The following is a 15,439-nucleotide window of genomic DNA, read 5'->3' as shown; positions in this document are numbered from 1 at the left end:
TTGGGCGGTTGGGTTATGGGTTAAGGGGAATTAATGGCACCACTCTTAACTATTGTTAATTGCATTTCGTTCCACGATTTTCACCATGTGCAAAAGCACGAGCAAATTATCTCCATAGTCGCTAAATTTTTTGAATAGTTAAAATTTGTTCATTTAATTATTAATAGTGTGTTTTTATCTACTAAAGTATCAAAAATATAAATTTTGGATCATTTCATTTGATTCTACCGTTAATTCTATCAGATATAAGGGTTTTTATGATTCACAAGACATGCTATTAATAGTTAAATATGATGCTATTAATAGTAAAATTAGATACAATTACTCAAAATTTACCGTTTTGATAAATTTATTAGTTACAAATATACTATTAATAGTTGAGGAGCCAAAACTCGACAACTCAAAAAGTATAATGGTTACCAGAATAATTTGTCAAAAAAGGAAATAATATGAGATCATTATTTTATATGACAACCTCAATTTCACCGCTATCACATATTTGGAGAAGAGGCACTAAAATGTGTTTTTGTATGAAAGTGATAATACATCACCTCTCTTAGAGAGACATTTAAAAAGTATTTCGTGTGAAAGTGCTAATATCATCTAAGTTACAAAAATTGCTTGTAATTTAAATAAAAAGATAAGACATAATAATTTTATATCTTTTAGGATACTTTTTTTTTTTTTTTGGTATTTGTCTTTTGTTGACTCTTATTTAAATAGCACACTTAGCTTCATTCATCTTGTTAACTTCAATTAACCCGGTATTTCGATGTTGTTGGGCTAGAAGCAGCATGAGAAAAGCCGAAGCAAGCATCTATTGGAAGAGAATTTTGACTAGATAAGTTTGCAACTTGCAATGGCAATAAAGGAAAAATTAAGAAATTGAAGGGCTAAAGTGCTAATAACGAAATGTTCAGGCATAAGAAAGAATAAATGAAAAGCCAAGGGGAAATTTGCAAATAATGGAAAAAACAAATAGAATACAAGGGCGTAAATGGGTGAAGGCGTCGAGCTATGATGTTCATTGATTTGCTCGGAGTGGGGGAAACAGGGGATCTGCAGAATAATCCAACCGATCCCAACCCAGTCCAGCCCACCGGCGGCGACAGGAAGACGGACGTCTGGCTGGTGGTCTTTTCTCCTCGAAGAGTGGTGGATGGAAAAGATGGGAACCGCCAATAGGGAGCTGGAACATTTGTTCGAGGACAAGAAGCGCGTCAGAAATCCCCTCGTCCCCTTCGGTACAACTTCTCGCCCCTTTTCTCAAAAATCCTATTTTGTTACTACAAATATTTTATATCTCTGATTGTCCTTGACAACAAAATGGGGATTGGATATACCACAGTATCGATGCGTGATTTTCTCCTTTCCGGGTTTTAGCAAAAATGCATTCTCTCCATATCTGTTTGGAAGTATTTATATTGGTCTATTGTCGGATGAGCGTTTTTTTCACTGAGATGCCAGCAGATCAAGAGGATATAATAATAAGAAATGCTACAAGTCGATTAGCTTGCAAAATAGAAAATACGCGGTTACACATATTTGATGCCCGCGAACGAATGTTTCCTTGTACTAGTATCTGTGACAATACTAGAATTCTCTTCCTGTGAACCATGCATGAGCCTCAGTGGTTGGCATTGGAGGTTTTTGGTGCCATGAATCCAATCCCATCAAGCTTTGGAACTCAATCTGGTCAACATGATAGCGATATTGTGCTCTAGTTTCTTACAGCTTTTTGGAATTTATTCTGCCTGTTGAGTTGCTTATCCTGTCATATAAACAGTTCCTTAAAGATGGGTGTGTTAGAATTTCTAAATAGTCTGTATGTTCGCCTTGAGGACATGAATCGAGCGATACTTTCATTTCTTACATCATAGCCATGATGGGCTAGGAATTGGGTTATACAACATAGACATTGTGGTTTCAGATGAATATCTAACAACCGAAGGGAATATGCAATAGAAGTTACTGCTTGAGGCCCTTTTTTCACTTCTTCATCAATGGTTTTGGACTCTTTGTCCCAATATACATATTTCCCTCTTCCAGCGAATACTGCAGCATTAGTGGAATACTCTGTTTGTTCAAACTCATCGTCCATTTCAAGTAGTGAGCAGATAGAACAGAAGCTACAACTAAACCTTTAGTTGGGGCCCATGTTGACTTGCATGATAGTGTGAGGGATTTGAGGCAAGGCATTACCATAGATGTTCCTTCTCGACGGCATCTCCCATATCCTGCCACCAAATGTTTTAGTGATGAGGTGTGTTCTGCATACAGAAGAAAATCAGCAGACATTTCATGTTTGACCCCATATGTGGATGAATCTCAACAATTAACAAATGGGTGTGGCTGGATTATTACCACTGACTTATAGTTAAAATTTACGCTGTCCTGGTATATCGTGGTGGCTTTGATTTTAGTCAGAGACACATGACTAAGAGATCTCAGTTGTAGCATGGTTGTCTTCCATGTGCTATACTTTAGCTGAAATGAGGAGAGGGATAGCGGTTGAGATGGTTACTCCCGATAAAATTCTTACTTTTTGCTGCTGGGAATGACAGTTACTTATGTGGCTCTAGCTAAAAGGCATGATGAAGAGAATGAGCTTTGCCCCCCCCCCCCCAGTACAGAGTATAGACTCTCTAGGAACAAGATTAAAAGACATCTGCTTGCGGGGATTTTGCAGTACACACCCTGCACTTTGTAGCTTAAGTATGTTAAGAGTTCTTACGTCTTTTGTGTTTAAATGTAGTTTGCAGTGCAACATTATGTCTTTGTTTGAAGAAATCATTTCTCTTACATGATATCCCTGTTAATTCAGAATAGCTTGATTATTAGATTTTTTTTTATTGAAATGATGCTTTGATTTTTTGAAATTTGTAAGAGATTGTAGTCTTCTTATTTTGTGTGATACAATCAACCTGACTCTCGACCTAATGTATCGATCCACTTTAAACAGGTGCATTTATTACAGCTGGAGTGCTGACGGCCGGACTTATTAGCTTTAGACAAGGCAATTCTCAATTAGGTCAAAAGTTGATGCGAGCTCGTGTGGTTGCACAAGGTGCAACTGTTGCATTAATGGTGGGGACTGCTTACTACTATGGAGATAAAATTTAATATTTTGAATAATCTTCTATTTCATGTGACTGCCAAATGGCTTTTGCCTTTGCCTTTTCCCTTACAGATCTTTTATTCTGGGAGGATTAGATCAATCGTGTAAAAAACTTGTTACGACCCAAGTTTATCACTTTTTGCTGATGAGCAGGTCTGTTTGTTGCCTATTTGTTTCTATAAGCTATTGCATGCGACCAAAGAAGTTGCAAAGATATCTTGCGGTTGAGTGTTTAGCAAAACTGAGGTCCAGAAACTATCAAGCATAAGTGGTTGGACCATTAATGTAAAATTTAATTTATGATGCTGATATGCTGGTTTTTCACTCAAACAATTGAAATTTTTCATAAGCTCAGCATGAGAATAACATTTCGTAGCTTTAAGGATTGGGACTTTGTATGAACTGGTGATGAAATGTGGGAGAAAATGAGGTCAGATTGGTCGTGAGTTCACTCGATGCTGGCCAGGGTTAATTTCCAATTATCTTATGGCTATCAATTTAATATGCAGATGGGTTTTGACAGGGCAAGACTTTTTCATGCTGTAAACCTAAAGCTGGGTCGCGTTCTAACTGTAATCTAAGATGTGTGATGCGGACCTGGTATTTAACTATTTGTAATTGAGGAGGTGATTTTCGGTTGGTAACTAGACCGACCTGGATCAGTCCACGTGACACGTGGGCGAATCAGTTGATAGGACGTGGTCACTGATAACCGTCGCGTCGTGAAGTAGTGGGACGTTTCGTGCAGAAGGTATCAGTCGAAAGGACGGGGCATTAATGAGGAGAGAGAGAGGCGTGGCGTTTCGAATTCGATCGTGGTCGTCTTTTCGTATTCTTGCCGCCTCTTCGGATTCTGGCCATCCCCTATAAATAGGTGGTCCCTTTCACCGCATGGCCCATCACTTTCTTTCTTCGCTTGTGACTTGCAAAATTTGCGAGTGTTGCCGAGGTCAGTTTTTCCAGCCGAGATCATAGCCGAAGTCATCCACTTCGTCCAGTTCCGTAAACGATAGTAAGTATCCCTTTTCTTTCTTATCTCGTCTTTCACTCATGGCCAAAACGGCTAAAACCCATAAAGAAACCGTGACCCCGAGCTACCAGACCGAGGTGAGGGCGGATCCTGAGGAAGAAGCAACGACGTCCAGCTCGGAGGGGTCGGCACAGAGTTCTGAGGAAGGATCGACCGAGGTGAGAGCCGGAGAGATAGCCTCGGAACTGGAATCGTCCGAGATCAGCGAGGGCGGCTCCGAGGTGGAGTATAATACCGAGCTCGGGACCGAGATACCCCATGACGAGGGTGTACCGGAGCCAGTTGCTCCAGTGGACGTAGCCGACATCGACTTCGGCCAGATGCCGAAGTTTAGGAGTCGCGTAGGAAGAGATAGGGCTATGAGGGTGGTAGACAAGTACCCCTTCCGGCCGTGGTACGAAGTATTGCCGCCCGAGGCGGATGACACAGCCGCGGAGCCCCCCTTTGGCATGATGGCCGTCTACGTTCAACAGCTGGAGGCCGGGCTGAGGATGCCTACGTCGAGGTTCCTCCGAGATTTACTTCGTCACTTCCGGGTGAGAATCACCCATCTCACCCCGAATGCGATCCGCATCATTGTGGGGTTCGAGATGCTGTGCCGACATCAGGAGGTGACTCCCTCCGTCGATCTCTTCCGCCGATGCTACACCCTCAAGGCGCACGCGTCGGACAAGGGATGGTTTTATGTTGGCAACAGGAACAATGCCATCCCGAAGTTGGTGATCGGTGCTCCCAGCTCGATCAAGAACTGGAAGCGCGACTACTTCTTCGTGTCCGGAGTGGACTTCCCGAGGGGCTTTTGGTGGAGGCCAATTAAGGCGAAAGCCGACCCCTCTGCCGGGGATGCCGAAGAGGAGTCCTTCCAGAAGCTGATGAAGTCGGGACTTCGGCTGTTCAGCCATGACTACCCCGAGGCCGTGCTCGTAGATGGAGGGATAAGTCGAGCCGTGATCAACACTACCAAGACTCCCTTCTTTTCCATTAAACTTGAGAAACCTTGTAATTTTCTTTCATGGCTTTTCTTTTCATTTCGGCTAAGGCATATGATAATATTTATTCCTTGTGCAGTGACTAAACTGTCTGACCTCGTCGTCTCCGGCTCGTCCGAAGTGGCCAAGAGGCAGAAGAGGAAAAGTTCGGACGAGACGTCGGCGCCTCCGCCAAAGAAGAAGTCACAAGGACCAGCCGCTAAGACTTCAGCGCCCAAAGGCACTTCCACCAAGGCTGGCCAGAGCAGCTCGGCCACTACGGCTACTGGGTCCACCTCGTCTGCGCCAGAGGGAGTTCCCCTTGGAGTTGTTAAAATAGTCACACCTCCTTCTGGCCGAGGCAAGCAGCTGAAGCCTCCGGTTAATCCGGTGTCGGGGACCTCGCTATGGAATCGTTTCCATAGCCCCCCAGTGTTTTCCGGAGACGAGAAGACGCACTCCGGCAATCATTGGTGTCCGAACTGGAAGATTTCGGTCAACGACAGGTGCCAACACCCTCGGGTCGCTCAAGAGCTAATAATGCACTCCATTCTGCCAAGGGATTTGGAGTTCATGAAGAAGCTGAGCCCGGCCGAGCTGGTTCAAAGTCTGATGGTGACCACGGCTTCCACCTCAGCCTTCGCGGCCGAGATGGCACACCGATATTGTGCTCTGGTCGATGAGCAGGACACCGGCAAGCTACAGAATCAGATCTCCAAGTTGGAGAAACAACTGGCGGTGTCCGAGTCTGAGAAGGCCGAGCTTGAAAGGCGGCTTAAGGAGGCCGAGGTGAAGGATGAGGAGGCCGTGGCTACTGTCAACAGTCTCAGATCGGCTCTCGAAGAAGAGCAGAAGAGGGGGGACGAGGCGAAGAAGTCCCACCAGCAAGCCCTTGACAGTGCTGGAGCCTCGGCGGTGGACGAATTCCGGAGGTCTGAGGCCTTCACCAGGGATCTCGGCCAACTGCTCACGCCGAACTTCATGTTTGGCTTCACATCAGCCATAGACGAGGCTGCAGCTCATCTCGCTCCCGAAGCCTTGGAGTCTCTGAAAAATCATACCAGTTACAACGAGAACTCCAAGGAGTTGTGCGACCGGATGGCTGAGGGCCTCCAGGCTGGAAGGGACCTGGCCGAGGTCCAGGCCGAGTTCAACAAATGGCTGTACGAAATCGACGAAGTGTTCGAGGGGGTTGAAGAGGAAGAAACTGGAGAGGATGCCGGGGGAGACGAAGCCGGAGGGGACGTCGGCAAAGAGCCTGGAGATGAAGTTCACCCCGGCGGAAAGGAGGCCGAAGAGATGGATGCCCAGGAGGGAGCCAAGACCGGGGATGCAGCCGATACGGGGGTTTAGGCTTGTAGGCTTCAAGGGGGTGGCCGAGGTGAAGTGTTTAGTAGCACTCCGACCTCGGCCTTGTAATTTTTGTAATACTTCTGTTAAATGAAAGTCTGTTTCCTCTTATCTCAGCGCTTTTTGTTTCTTGCTTTGACTTCATCCCTTGTTTGTCCCCCTTATTTTTTAATAAAAGATGCTGGGCATCATATCGTTGAAAAATAACTAAATAGCTGAAGTCATAACTTGACAAGATAATTGGATGAAACAACTGAATGAAGTCACAACTTCAAGCATAATACAACCTAAGGTTCTCGGCGTGCCAAGACCTCGGCACTAATGAGCCATCTCGGTAACTCAGTTTACAATACCCCTTAGGGTCAGATTCCACAACTCGGTAGGGGCCTTCCCATTTTGGGCACAGTTTTCCTTGAGGCTCAGCTCGGCTGACTGAGTTTTTCCTGAGAACCAAGTCTCCAGGGCGGAATCTACGATGTCTGACCCGGGCATTGTAATAGTGTGCCAGTGTGTTCTTATAAGAAGCTATCCGGGCGGAGGCGAGGTCCCTTCGTTCTTCGACGAGGTCGAGGTCCAGCAGCCTCTCTTCGTCGTTCACCTCGGCGGCATAGGCTGCCAGCCGAGGGCTGGGGGTAAGGATCTCAGCCGGGATGACAGCCTCGGCTCCGTAGGTCAGGGAGAATGGGGTCTCTTGAGTCGCTGACCTCGGCGTGGTCCGATACGACCACAAGACACTGGGGAGTTCCTCCACCCAAGATGACCCAACTCGGTGTAGTCGGGTCTTGAGGCCATGCAGGAGAGTCCGGTTGAAGTTTTCTGCTTGACCATTGGCCTGGGGGTGGCCTACCGAAGTGAAGTGTTGTTTGATGCCGAGGTTCTCGCACCAGGTCTTGAATGGGTTCTCGGCAAATTGTCTCCCATTGTCCGAGATGATGATCTGAGGTATGCCGAAGCGGCAGACAATGCATTTCCAAAAGAATTTCTGAATGGCCAGCCCCGAGATGGTGCGAAGTGGCTCGGCCTCGACCCACTTAGTGAAGTAGTCCACAGCCGTCACCAGGAAGGTATAGCCCCCGACCGCTTTAGGGAAAGGACCTATGATATCTGTCCCCCATTGCTCGAATGGCCAAGGTGAAGTGATGGGGACCATGAAATTTGAGGGCTGGTGATGCTCGGGTGCGTGGACTTGGCAGGAAGGACAGCCGAGAACGAGGTCCTGGGCGTCTTGCCGAAGTGATGGCCAGAAGTATCCAAGGAGCATAGTCTTCTTGGCTAACATCCTGTGGCCGACATGAGCTCCGCACAGGCCTTCGTGGATCTCGTGGAGGATATGACGTCCGGCCTCGGGAGTGACACACCTCAGCCAGGGGCCGAGGTAAGAGCGTTTGTACAATTCTCCATCGCGGAGAGCGTGTCGAGCAGCCTTGCGTTGTATCTTCCTTGCCTCGGCTCGGTCTTCGGGAAGGGTTCCCTGACTCAGGAAGAGGATGATCGGGGTCATCCAATTATCTTCGGAGTGGACGGGGCAGGCCACCTCTTCCACATATCCTGGTTCATTCAGAACTTCCACTAAGACCGTCTTGTTGAGGTCCGAGAATGAAGTGGAGGCCAGCCGGGATAGGGCGTCGGCTCGCTTATTCTGGGACCGGGGGATTCTTTGGATTTCGAATGACTTGAAGTATGCGGTGAGTTGGTGAACTTTGGAGAGGTACCTTTGCATGGTCTCATCCTTAGCCTCGTATTCACCAAGAACTTGGCGCACAACAAGTTGGGAGTCACTGCGGACGTGGACTTGCTGGGCGCCGAGCCTTCGGGCCAACTGGAGTCCAGCAATTAAGGCCTCGTACTCGGCTTCATTATTGGTGGCTGGGAAGCCAAAGCGGAGGGCGTAGGAGCACACCTCTCCCTGAGGTCCTTCCAGGAGAAGTCCGGCTCCGCTGCCTTCTCCGTTGGAGGATCCATCGACATACAATGTCCACTGGGGTGAGGAGGACACCTCGGCTAAGGCTGAGGTGGACTCCGGACCTTCCGTGAAGGTGAGCTCGGCAAGGAAGTCAGCCAAAGCTTGAGCTTTTATGGCGGTGCGTGGCTCGTAGGACAAGTCATATTCTCCCAATTCGACAGCCCACTTGGTGAGGCGACCAGAAGCTTCGGGTCGCACCAATATTTGCCGAACGGGCTGGTCAGTCCTGACCGAGATAGGATGGGCTAAGAAATAGGGCTTCAACCGCCGAGCGGCATGGACTAGTCCCAGCACCAGTTTCTCCACCTGAGTGTATCGAGTCTCCGGCCCGCGAAGAGCGCGGCTGACGTAGTAGATCGGCACTTGGGTGCCCTCATCTCGGATGAGCACAGCGCTGACAGCCTCGTCGGCTGCAGAGAGGTAGAGGTAGAGCTTCTCCTCGGGCCGAGGTGAAGCGAGAGTGGGCAGGTGGTGCAAGTACTGCTTCAGCTGGTCGAAGGCAGACTGACACTCCTCAGTCCAGGCGAACTGATCAGACTTCTTCAGCACTTTAAAGAAGGGCAGGGCCTTCTCAGCAGATTGAGACAAAAAGCGGTTCAGTGCGGCCAGGCGTCCATTCAGTCTTTGGACTTCTCGGAGGTTCCGAGGTGGGGACATATCTTGGATGGCCTTGACTTTGTCGGGGTTGGCCTCGATCCCCCGATGGGAAACCAGATACCCCAAGAATTTTCCCGAGGTGACGCCGAAGACGCACTTCTTGGGATTCAGCTTCATCCTCGAGTCTCGCAGGACCCCGAAGACTTCCCTCAAGTCTAACAGGAAGGATGAAGTGGCGAGACTTTTGACGAGGATGTCATCCACGTAAGCCTCCACATTACGGCCGATCTGATTCTTGAAGAGCCGGTTGATCAGCCTTTGGTAGGTCGCCCCGGCGTTCTTCAGCCCAAACGGCATGGTGGTGTAGCAATAAACACCTCGGTCGGTGTAGAACGCCGTCTTCTCTTGGTCCTCTTCACTCATTCCTATTTGATGATACCCTTTGAAGGCATCTAGGAAGCACAGGATCTCGTACCCCATCGCCGAGTCGACGAGGGTGTCTATCCTCGGGAGGGGATAGCAGTCTTTGGGACAGGCCTTGTTGAGGTCGGTGTAGTCTACACACATTCTCCATCCGCCGGTGTCCTTTCTGACCATGACTGGGTTGGACAACCAAGTCGGATATTGGACTTCGTGGATCATCTTGGCCGGCAAGAGCTTGTCGACCTCGTCCGATATGGCCTTGCTGCGTTCGGGGCCGAAGTGTCTTCGCTTCTGCCGCACAGGTCGGGCCTGTGGGTTAACGTTAAGTTGGTGAGTCATAAGCTCGGGTGGCACTCCGACCACTTCATCTGCGGACCACGCAAAGATGTCTCGGTGGTCCTTGATCAGGGAGATCACTTCTTCTTTCAGGGGTGAAGGGAGTCCGGCCCCTACTTGGACCACTCGGTCAGGCTTGGCTTCATCCAAGACCACTTGTTCCACTTCATCCCCTGGCTCAAGCCTGCTGGGCTCTCCTGCCTTGTGAGGGTCGATGCAGTCTATGGAGAGGACAGCCGGCCTCTTTTCTTCTGACCTCGGCGGGGGCTGAGGTCCGACTGCGGCTTGGATGGTGGCGAGGTAGCATTCTCGGGCGGCGCCCACGTCACTGCTCACCTCAGCCACCCCCTCTGGTGTTGGAAATTTGAAGCTTAGGTGGTAGGTAGAATATACGGCTCTCAAGGCATTGAGCGTGGGCCGGCCTATCAGCATGTTGTAAGGAGAGTCCGCTTTGACCACCGCAAAGCTGACAGGCACAGTTCGGCAACGGGGATGACGCCCGATAGTCACCATTAAATTCACCATGCCTTCCGGGTGGACGACGTGTCCCCCGAAGCCGACAAGGGGAGTTCTGACCGGAGTGAGTTGTTCCCGGGTTAGCTTCAAACTCTCGAAAGTTCGGTAGTACAGGACGTCTACCGAGCTTCCGGGGTCAACGTAGACCTTCTTGACTATATAATTGTTTGTGAGGACCTCAATCACGAGGGTCTCGTGATTGCTGGAGGCAGCGGGGACAGGGTCGCGGGGACCATAAGTTATGACCTCGGACAGCCTCGAGCTCGGCTCGGCCACATCCATGCCGGCTTGGCGGTAGGTCCGCTTTCGGGAGCTCTGGCTGTCTCCTCCCGTGGGACCACCTGAGATGGTGTTGATCACCCCGGCAATGTTGGGACCATAGCCTGGTGACCCGTCGCGTGGAGGCCTTTGGTCCCCTTTCTGGTCCTCAGGACCTCGGCAGTTGAACTTGGTGTCCCGCCTGTCTTCTCGGCGAGGACCTCGGCTCTCCCGGTGGGAGGCACTTCGTCCGAAGCTTCCATCTTTGCGGACAAATTGTTTCAAGTGTCCTTGCCGAATTAGATTTTCGATCTCTCGTTTCAGATCGTTGCAGTCTTCGGTCTCGTGCCCAACATCTCGATGGTAGGCACAGTAGAGGCTGGAGTTCCTCCTATCTCTTCTTCCAGGGATCTCAGGAGGTGTTCGGCCGAGGTGGTTCTGCCTCATCACAGCCAAGACATGAGATCGGCTGGAATTGAGCGGTGTTAGCTCAGCGTCCGAGGTGGAAGATCTTCCTTTCACGATCCGGTCAAAGACACTCCGGCGGTCCCGTGGTGGGTTTGAAGTGCCACTTGGGCCGGGTTCACCTCGGCCGATGTCTTTCCTTCTCCGGGCATCTTGTCCCGTACGAGAGGCTTGGGCTTCTCGCTTCATGCGATTCACATCTTCACTTCGGATTCCCTGGTCCACTCTTTCCCAGAGTTCGTGAAGTGTACGAGGGTAATCCCGATGGATTTCGGTGTTGAAGAGTCCGGCCACCAACCCGTTGGTAAAGGCCGCGAGAGTTACCTGCTCGTTCTGATCAGGTATTTGCACATTCTCCTCGTTGAACCTCTGAGCATACGAGCGAAGAGACTCGCCCTGACCCTGTTGAAGGTTCAAGAGATAAGCTGAAGTCTTCGTGATTGGTCGAGACGACACGAAGCGGTGGATGAACCGGTCTATCAGCTCATCCAGGGAGGAAATGCTCCCTGGTTCCAAACTCCAGAACCACTTCCGGGCAGTCCCATGTAGGAAAATGGGGAAAGCCCGACAAATCACGGCGTCGGGGACGCAGTAGAGTCGGAATGCGGAGATGAAGGCGCGGAGGTGATCCTCGGGGTCACCTCGGCCGTCATAGGTGTGCAAGTTTGGAAGCTTGAAGTTCGGGGGCACCCTTTCCCCATTGATGTCATCCGTAAAGGGCGGGGCCCTCATGTAGTCCGAAGCTAGGCCCCCGGGGCGCCGAGGTGGGTCCTCGGCCCGTTTCCCTAGGAGTCCTCGAGAAAACGCTCGGGAGATGGAGGCAATTTTAGAGGTCGCCTTGGAGGAGGCACGCCTGGAGGTACTCCGAGAGAGACGCCCCTCATCGGAGTCTTCATCTGAAGGTGCCTCAGGGGACTTCGTCGGCCTCCTCTTGGAAGATTCGGCCTTTTCTTTCCCCTGTCTTTTGAGGTACCTTCCTAGCTCCTCAAAAATGGTAGGGTTGTGTGATACGAACTCGGCCATCTTGGCGATGGCCTCCTCGTTGTCAGGCTGGGTCCTCGGGGACCCTTGCTCTTCAGAGAAGCCCCAGTTGAGGGAACTCGACCACTTCTGGAGCGCGTGGATCTCATTTTAGTAACAGTAATCTCGTTTCCCACAGACGGCGCCAATTGAGGAGGTGATTTTCGGTTGGTAACTAGACCGACCTGGATCAGTCCTCTCTGAGATGAAGTGAGGTGAACTCCTGTGTCCGAAGTGAACCTCCTCGTCCGAAGTGTGTGGCGGGGCTTCTCCCCTGGTATCACTCCGACGATCAAGTTAGTATGAGAACGAGAATAATGAGAATGAGTTAATGAACAGTGTCCGCTTACTTGGTGGGAGTGTGAGGGAGGTATTTATAGAAGAGTAGAGGCGAGACTCTGGACTTATGTTAGTGGGACCCACTCTGACATTACGGCTCTGTCTCCTGTCGGGGAGTCTGACTCTGACACTGTAGCCGCCTGGGAGTGATGACGGAGGATATGGTGCAGGTGCCATCAAGTGCCTCCCGTGCTTTTCAGATAAAGTGCTGGTCCTGGAAGATGTCAGGCAGGTTGACATCATCAGTGTGCGGCCGAGGTGGATGTGCCGAGGTCACCTACACGGTGGACTAGGGATGAAGCCGGGCTCTGGGATTGTGCTCAAGACAGGGATGGGCTCCGATGAGGGACGAGGTGACTTCACCTCGGACACGCCGCGTGTCCGAGGTGAGCACCCTCAGTAATATAAGTGCTCGTCTCTAAAATAGTGAAGTACGAGACAAAGAAAACAGGAAATTAACAGGATGTGCTACTCGCCTCAGCAAGTCTGGGATTCAAAAGCTGCCTTTTGTCCATAATGGCCGCGCAATTTTTATAAAATCTTCGCCCGAGGTTTTTTCATAATGTAATCAATGGGTTCATTTGCAATTGTTTTTGGTGTTAAAAACTGTCCTGCCGGAGCTTGACGACAGTGTAAAAGACAAAAAATCTTCCCTTTGTGGGAGCCTGGAAAAAAAAAAACGGAGACCAGTGTCGCCGGCATCCGATTGGGTTCCGTGAGGGGACTGGTGGATTGACTTCGTCAATCAAAGCCAAATGACACTCAAGTTGCCATTGTGAATGCCGCCAAATGGCTGTGATAACAGAAGTTAAAAAAGACTGATGGAACATTGGAATTCCCTCCTCTTGCCATAACACCCACACACAGAGCAAATCATGTCAAATCTCTAGCCTCAACTCAACCCGGATTCTTGATTACAATTCCCGGCTTCATCATGTCAGTATCATCTAACATGAACAAAATTTTCATCTGGGTATTCCTGTTTTCATTCTTTCTCCACTTCCATTCAATAAAATCAGATGAAGAAGAGCTTAGAGCAGCATTGAGTAATCTTATCACGGGGCTCACAGAAAGCGCTCCCCCAAATCAGGCTTCACCGTGGAATTTAACCTCTTATCCTTGCAGGGATCATTGGGATGGTGTCGCCTGTGATAACAGGAACTCTCTGAGGAATATCACCCTTGATGGCTTAAAACTTTCAGGAAATCTTAATGCCAGTTTCCTCTGCGACGTGCAATCTATAGCCGCGAGCCTAACTGTCATGAGTCTCAAGGATAACAACCTCCAGGGAGAAAGCCTGGCGGAGATCGCCAACTGCAGACAACTCACACGCCTGTACCTTGGAGGAAACCGCTTCAATGGCAGCCTTCCTGACTCGTTCCTGAGATTGAATAATCTCAAAGTACTTGACATATCATCGAATAACTTCTCTGGCACTCTACCTGATTTGTCCCGGATATCTGGTTTGATAGAGTTCTCTGCTCAAAATAATCAGCTGTCTGGGTTTCTTCCCAGTTTTGAATTTTCCAATTTCCACACATTTAATGTTTCTAATAACAATTTTAGTGGACCTATACCGAGTGGTGGCGATCGCTTCCCCACGAGTAGCTTCACGAAAAATGATCAACTATGTGGCCCTCCGCTTCCAAATAGCTGCCCATCAGCGTCCTCTGATTCATCCGACAAGCCAAAGGGGGGCTACTCAAAAGATGAGATTCTGACGTTCTTGGGCTATTTCTTGCTAGGCTTGACTGTGTTGCTTGCCACCATCGTCTTTCTCTGCAGAAGGTGCAAGAAAGCTGAAGCTAAGGTCGAAGCAGATTCTAGGGTAGCTTCAGTTGATGATAGCATCAGTAAGCAAATTTACACGCCGAGCAACTTCAAGACTGGTCCAGTCAGCAAGTCTGACTACTCGACTGCTTCAGGTGAAAGCGCAGTGGTACCGTCATCACTAATAGTTCTCAGTAGCCCTGAGGTGAGTGGGATAAGGTTTGAGAATTTACTCAAGGCTCCTGCTGAGTTGCTGGGAAGAGGAAAACACGGTAGCGTCTACAAGGTTTTCTCCGAAGAAATGGGCATGATTTTGGCCGTAAAAAGGATCAAGGATTGGACAATATCTAGCTATGATTTCAAGCAGAGGATGCGGAGATTAGACCGCGTAAAACATCCAAATATATTGCCTGCCCTCGCTTTCTATTCTTCCAAACAAGAAACCTTCGACTGGAGCACTAGGCTGGACGTCGCTGCTAGCATAGCTGACGGCTTAGCTTTCATGCATCAAGAGCTTCGAGAAGACGGGATTGCTCATGGTAACCTGAAATCATCCGATGTACTGTTGACCCAGAATATGGAGCCGTACATAAGCGAGTATGGGCTGGTGTTGGACAGTCAAGATCCTTCATTAGCTGGCAGTGATAATTCCTACCAAGGAAACGGAGAACATCTCAACAGGGCAATATTCAGAGCGGATGTATATGCATTTGGGGTAATTCTGCTGGAGCTGCTGACAGGAAAGCTAGTCCAGAGTGATGGACTGGACCTGGCGAGCTGGGTTGTGTCTGTGGTTAGAGAAGAGTGGACGGTTGAAGTATTTGATAGGACATTGACTCGGGAAGGAGCTAGCGAAGCGAGGATGGTTAACTTGCTGCAGATTGCTATTAAATGCGTTAATCGGTTCCAAGAAGCCCGTCCAAGCATGAATGAAATTGCTGCCATGATAAGCACACTCAAAGAGGAGGAAGACAAATCCATGGACGATGCTTCCGCATTGATCAGTACCTCAATCTATGAGAGATCGCCATAATTGATCCAGAGAATTGCGGCTGCAGGAACATCCAAGCAGAGACAGCAAAGTACCATGCCAGTAGTGTTTCTTTGATGAATGTAGAATTTCTGTTCGAGTTAGACGGCATACCGTGACCCTGTTGCATATGGAGTACTACAAATTAAGCACTTCAAGTTGCAGCTCGACTCGGCTAGAGAGGAAAATTCCCTTTTTGAACCTTGCTTTCACTGTTGATTCTTCCGGAGTAAAACCTTACGAGTTTGAGGATTCA

The 15,439-nt window shown here is 49.3% G+C and overlaps 2 protein-coding genes and 1 long non-coding RNA gene across 3 annotated transcripts; all 3 read left to right on the top strand.

The window, feature by feature from the left end:
- The first annotated feature begins 719 nt into the window (after positions 1-719).
- LOC140004584 (uncharacterized) lies at positions 720-3,264 on the top strand. Its single transcript, XR_011817608.1, has 2 exons — positions 720-1,244; positions 2,963-3,264. It is a non-coding gene; the product is annotated as an uncharacterized lncRNA (long non-coding RNA).
- A 527-nt stretch (positions 3,265-3,791) lies between these two features.
- Positions 3,792-6,577, top strand: LOC140010322 (uncharacterized). Its single transcript, XM_072056925.1, has 2 exons — positions 3,792-5,147; positions 5,217-6,577. Exons 1-2 carry the CDS (start codon positions 4,169-4,171, stop codon positions 6,467-6,469), a joined length of 2,232 nt encoding a protein of 743 aa, XP_071913026.1. The 5' UTR covers positions 3,792-4,168; the 3' UTR covers positions 6,470-6,577.
- A 5,547-nt stretch (positions 6,578-12,124) lies between these two features.
- On the top strand, positions 12,125-15,439 carry LOC140004322 (pollen receptor-like kinase 4). The gene has a single exon (XM_072056926.1). It carries the CDS (start codon positions 13,318-13,320, stop codon positions 15,184-15,186), a length of 1,869 nt encoding a protein of 622 aa, XP_071913027.1. The 5' UTR covers positions 12,125-13,317; the 3' UTR covers positions 15,187-15,439.

Source organism: Coffea arabica, chromosome 7c (assembly GCF_036785885.1).
Source record: "Coffea arabica cultivar ET-39 chromosome 7c, Coffea Arabica ET-39 HiFi, whole genome shotgun sequence".
NCBI classification, from domain to species: Eukaryota; Viridiplantae; Streptophyta; class Magnoliopsida; order Gentianales; family Rubiaceae; genus Coffea; species Coffea arabica.
This window is presented reverse-complemented; position numbering and strand designations above follow the sequence as displayed.

What these genes read in the sequence shown, in the direction of transcription:
- LOC140010322 (XM_072056925.1), top strand. Translation starts at nt 4,169, where the DNA reads ATGGCCAAAACGGCTAAAACCCATAAAGAAACCGTGACCCCGAGCTAC. An exon ending in CATTAAACTTGAGAAACCTT is followed by an intron (nt 5,148 to 5,216) that starts GTAATTTTCTTT and finishes TTCCTTGTGCAG; the next exon opens with TGACTAAACTGTCTGACCTC.
- LOC140004322 (XM_072056926.1), top strand. Translation starts at nt 13,318, where the DNA reads ATGTCAGTATCATCTAACATGAACAAAATTTTCATCTGGGTATTCCTG.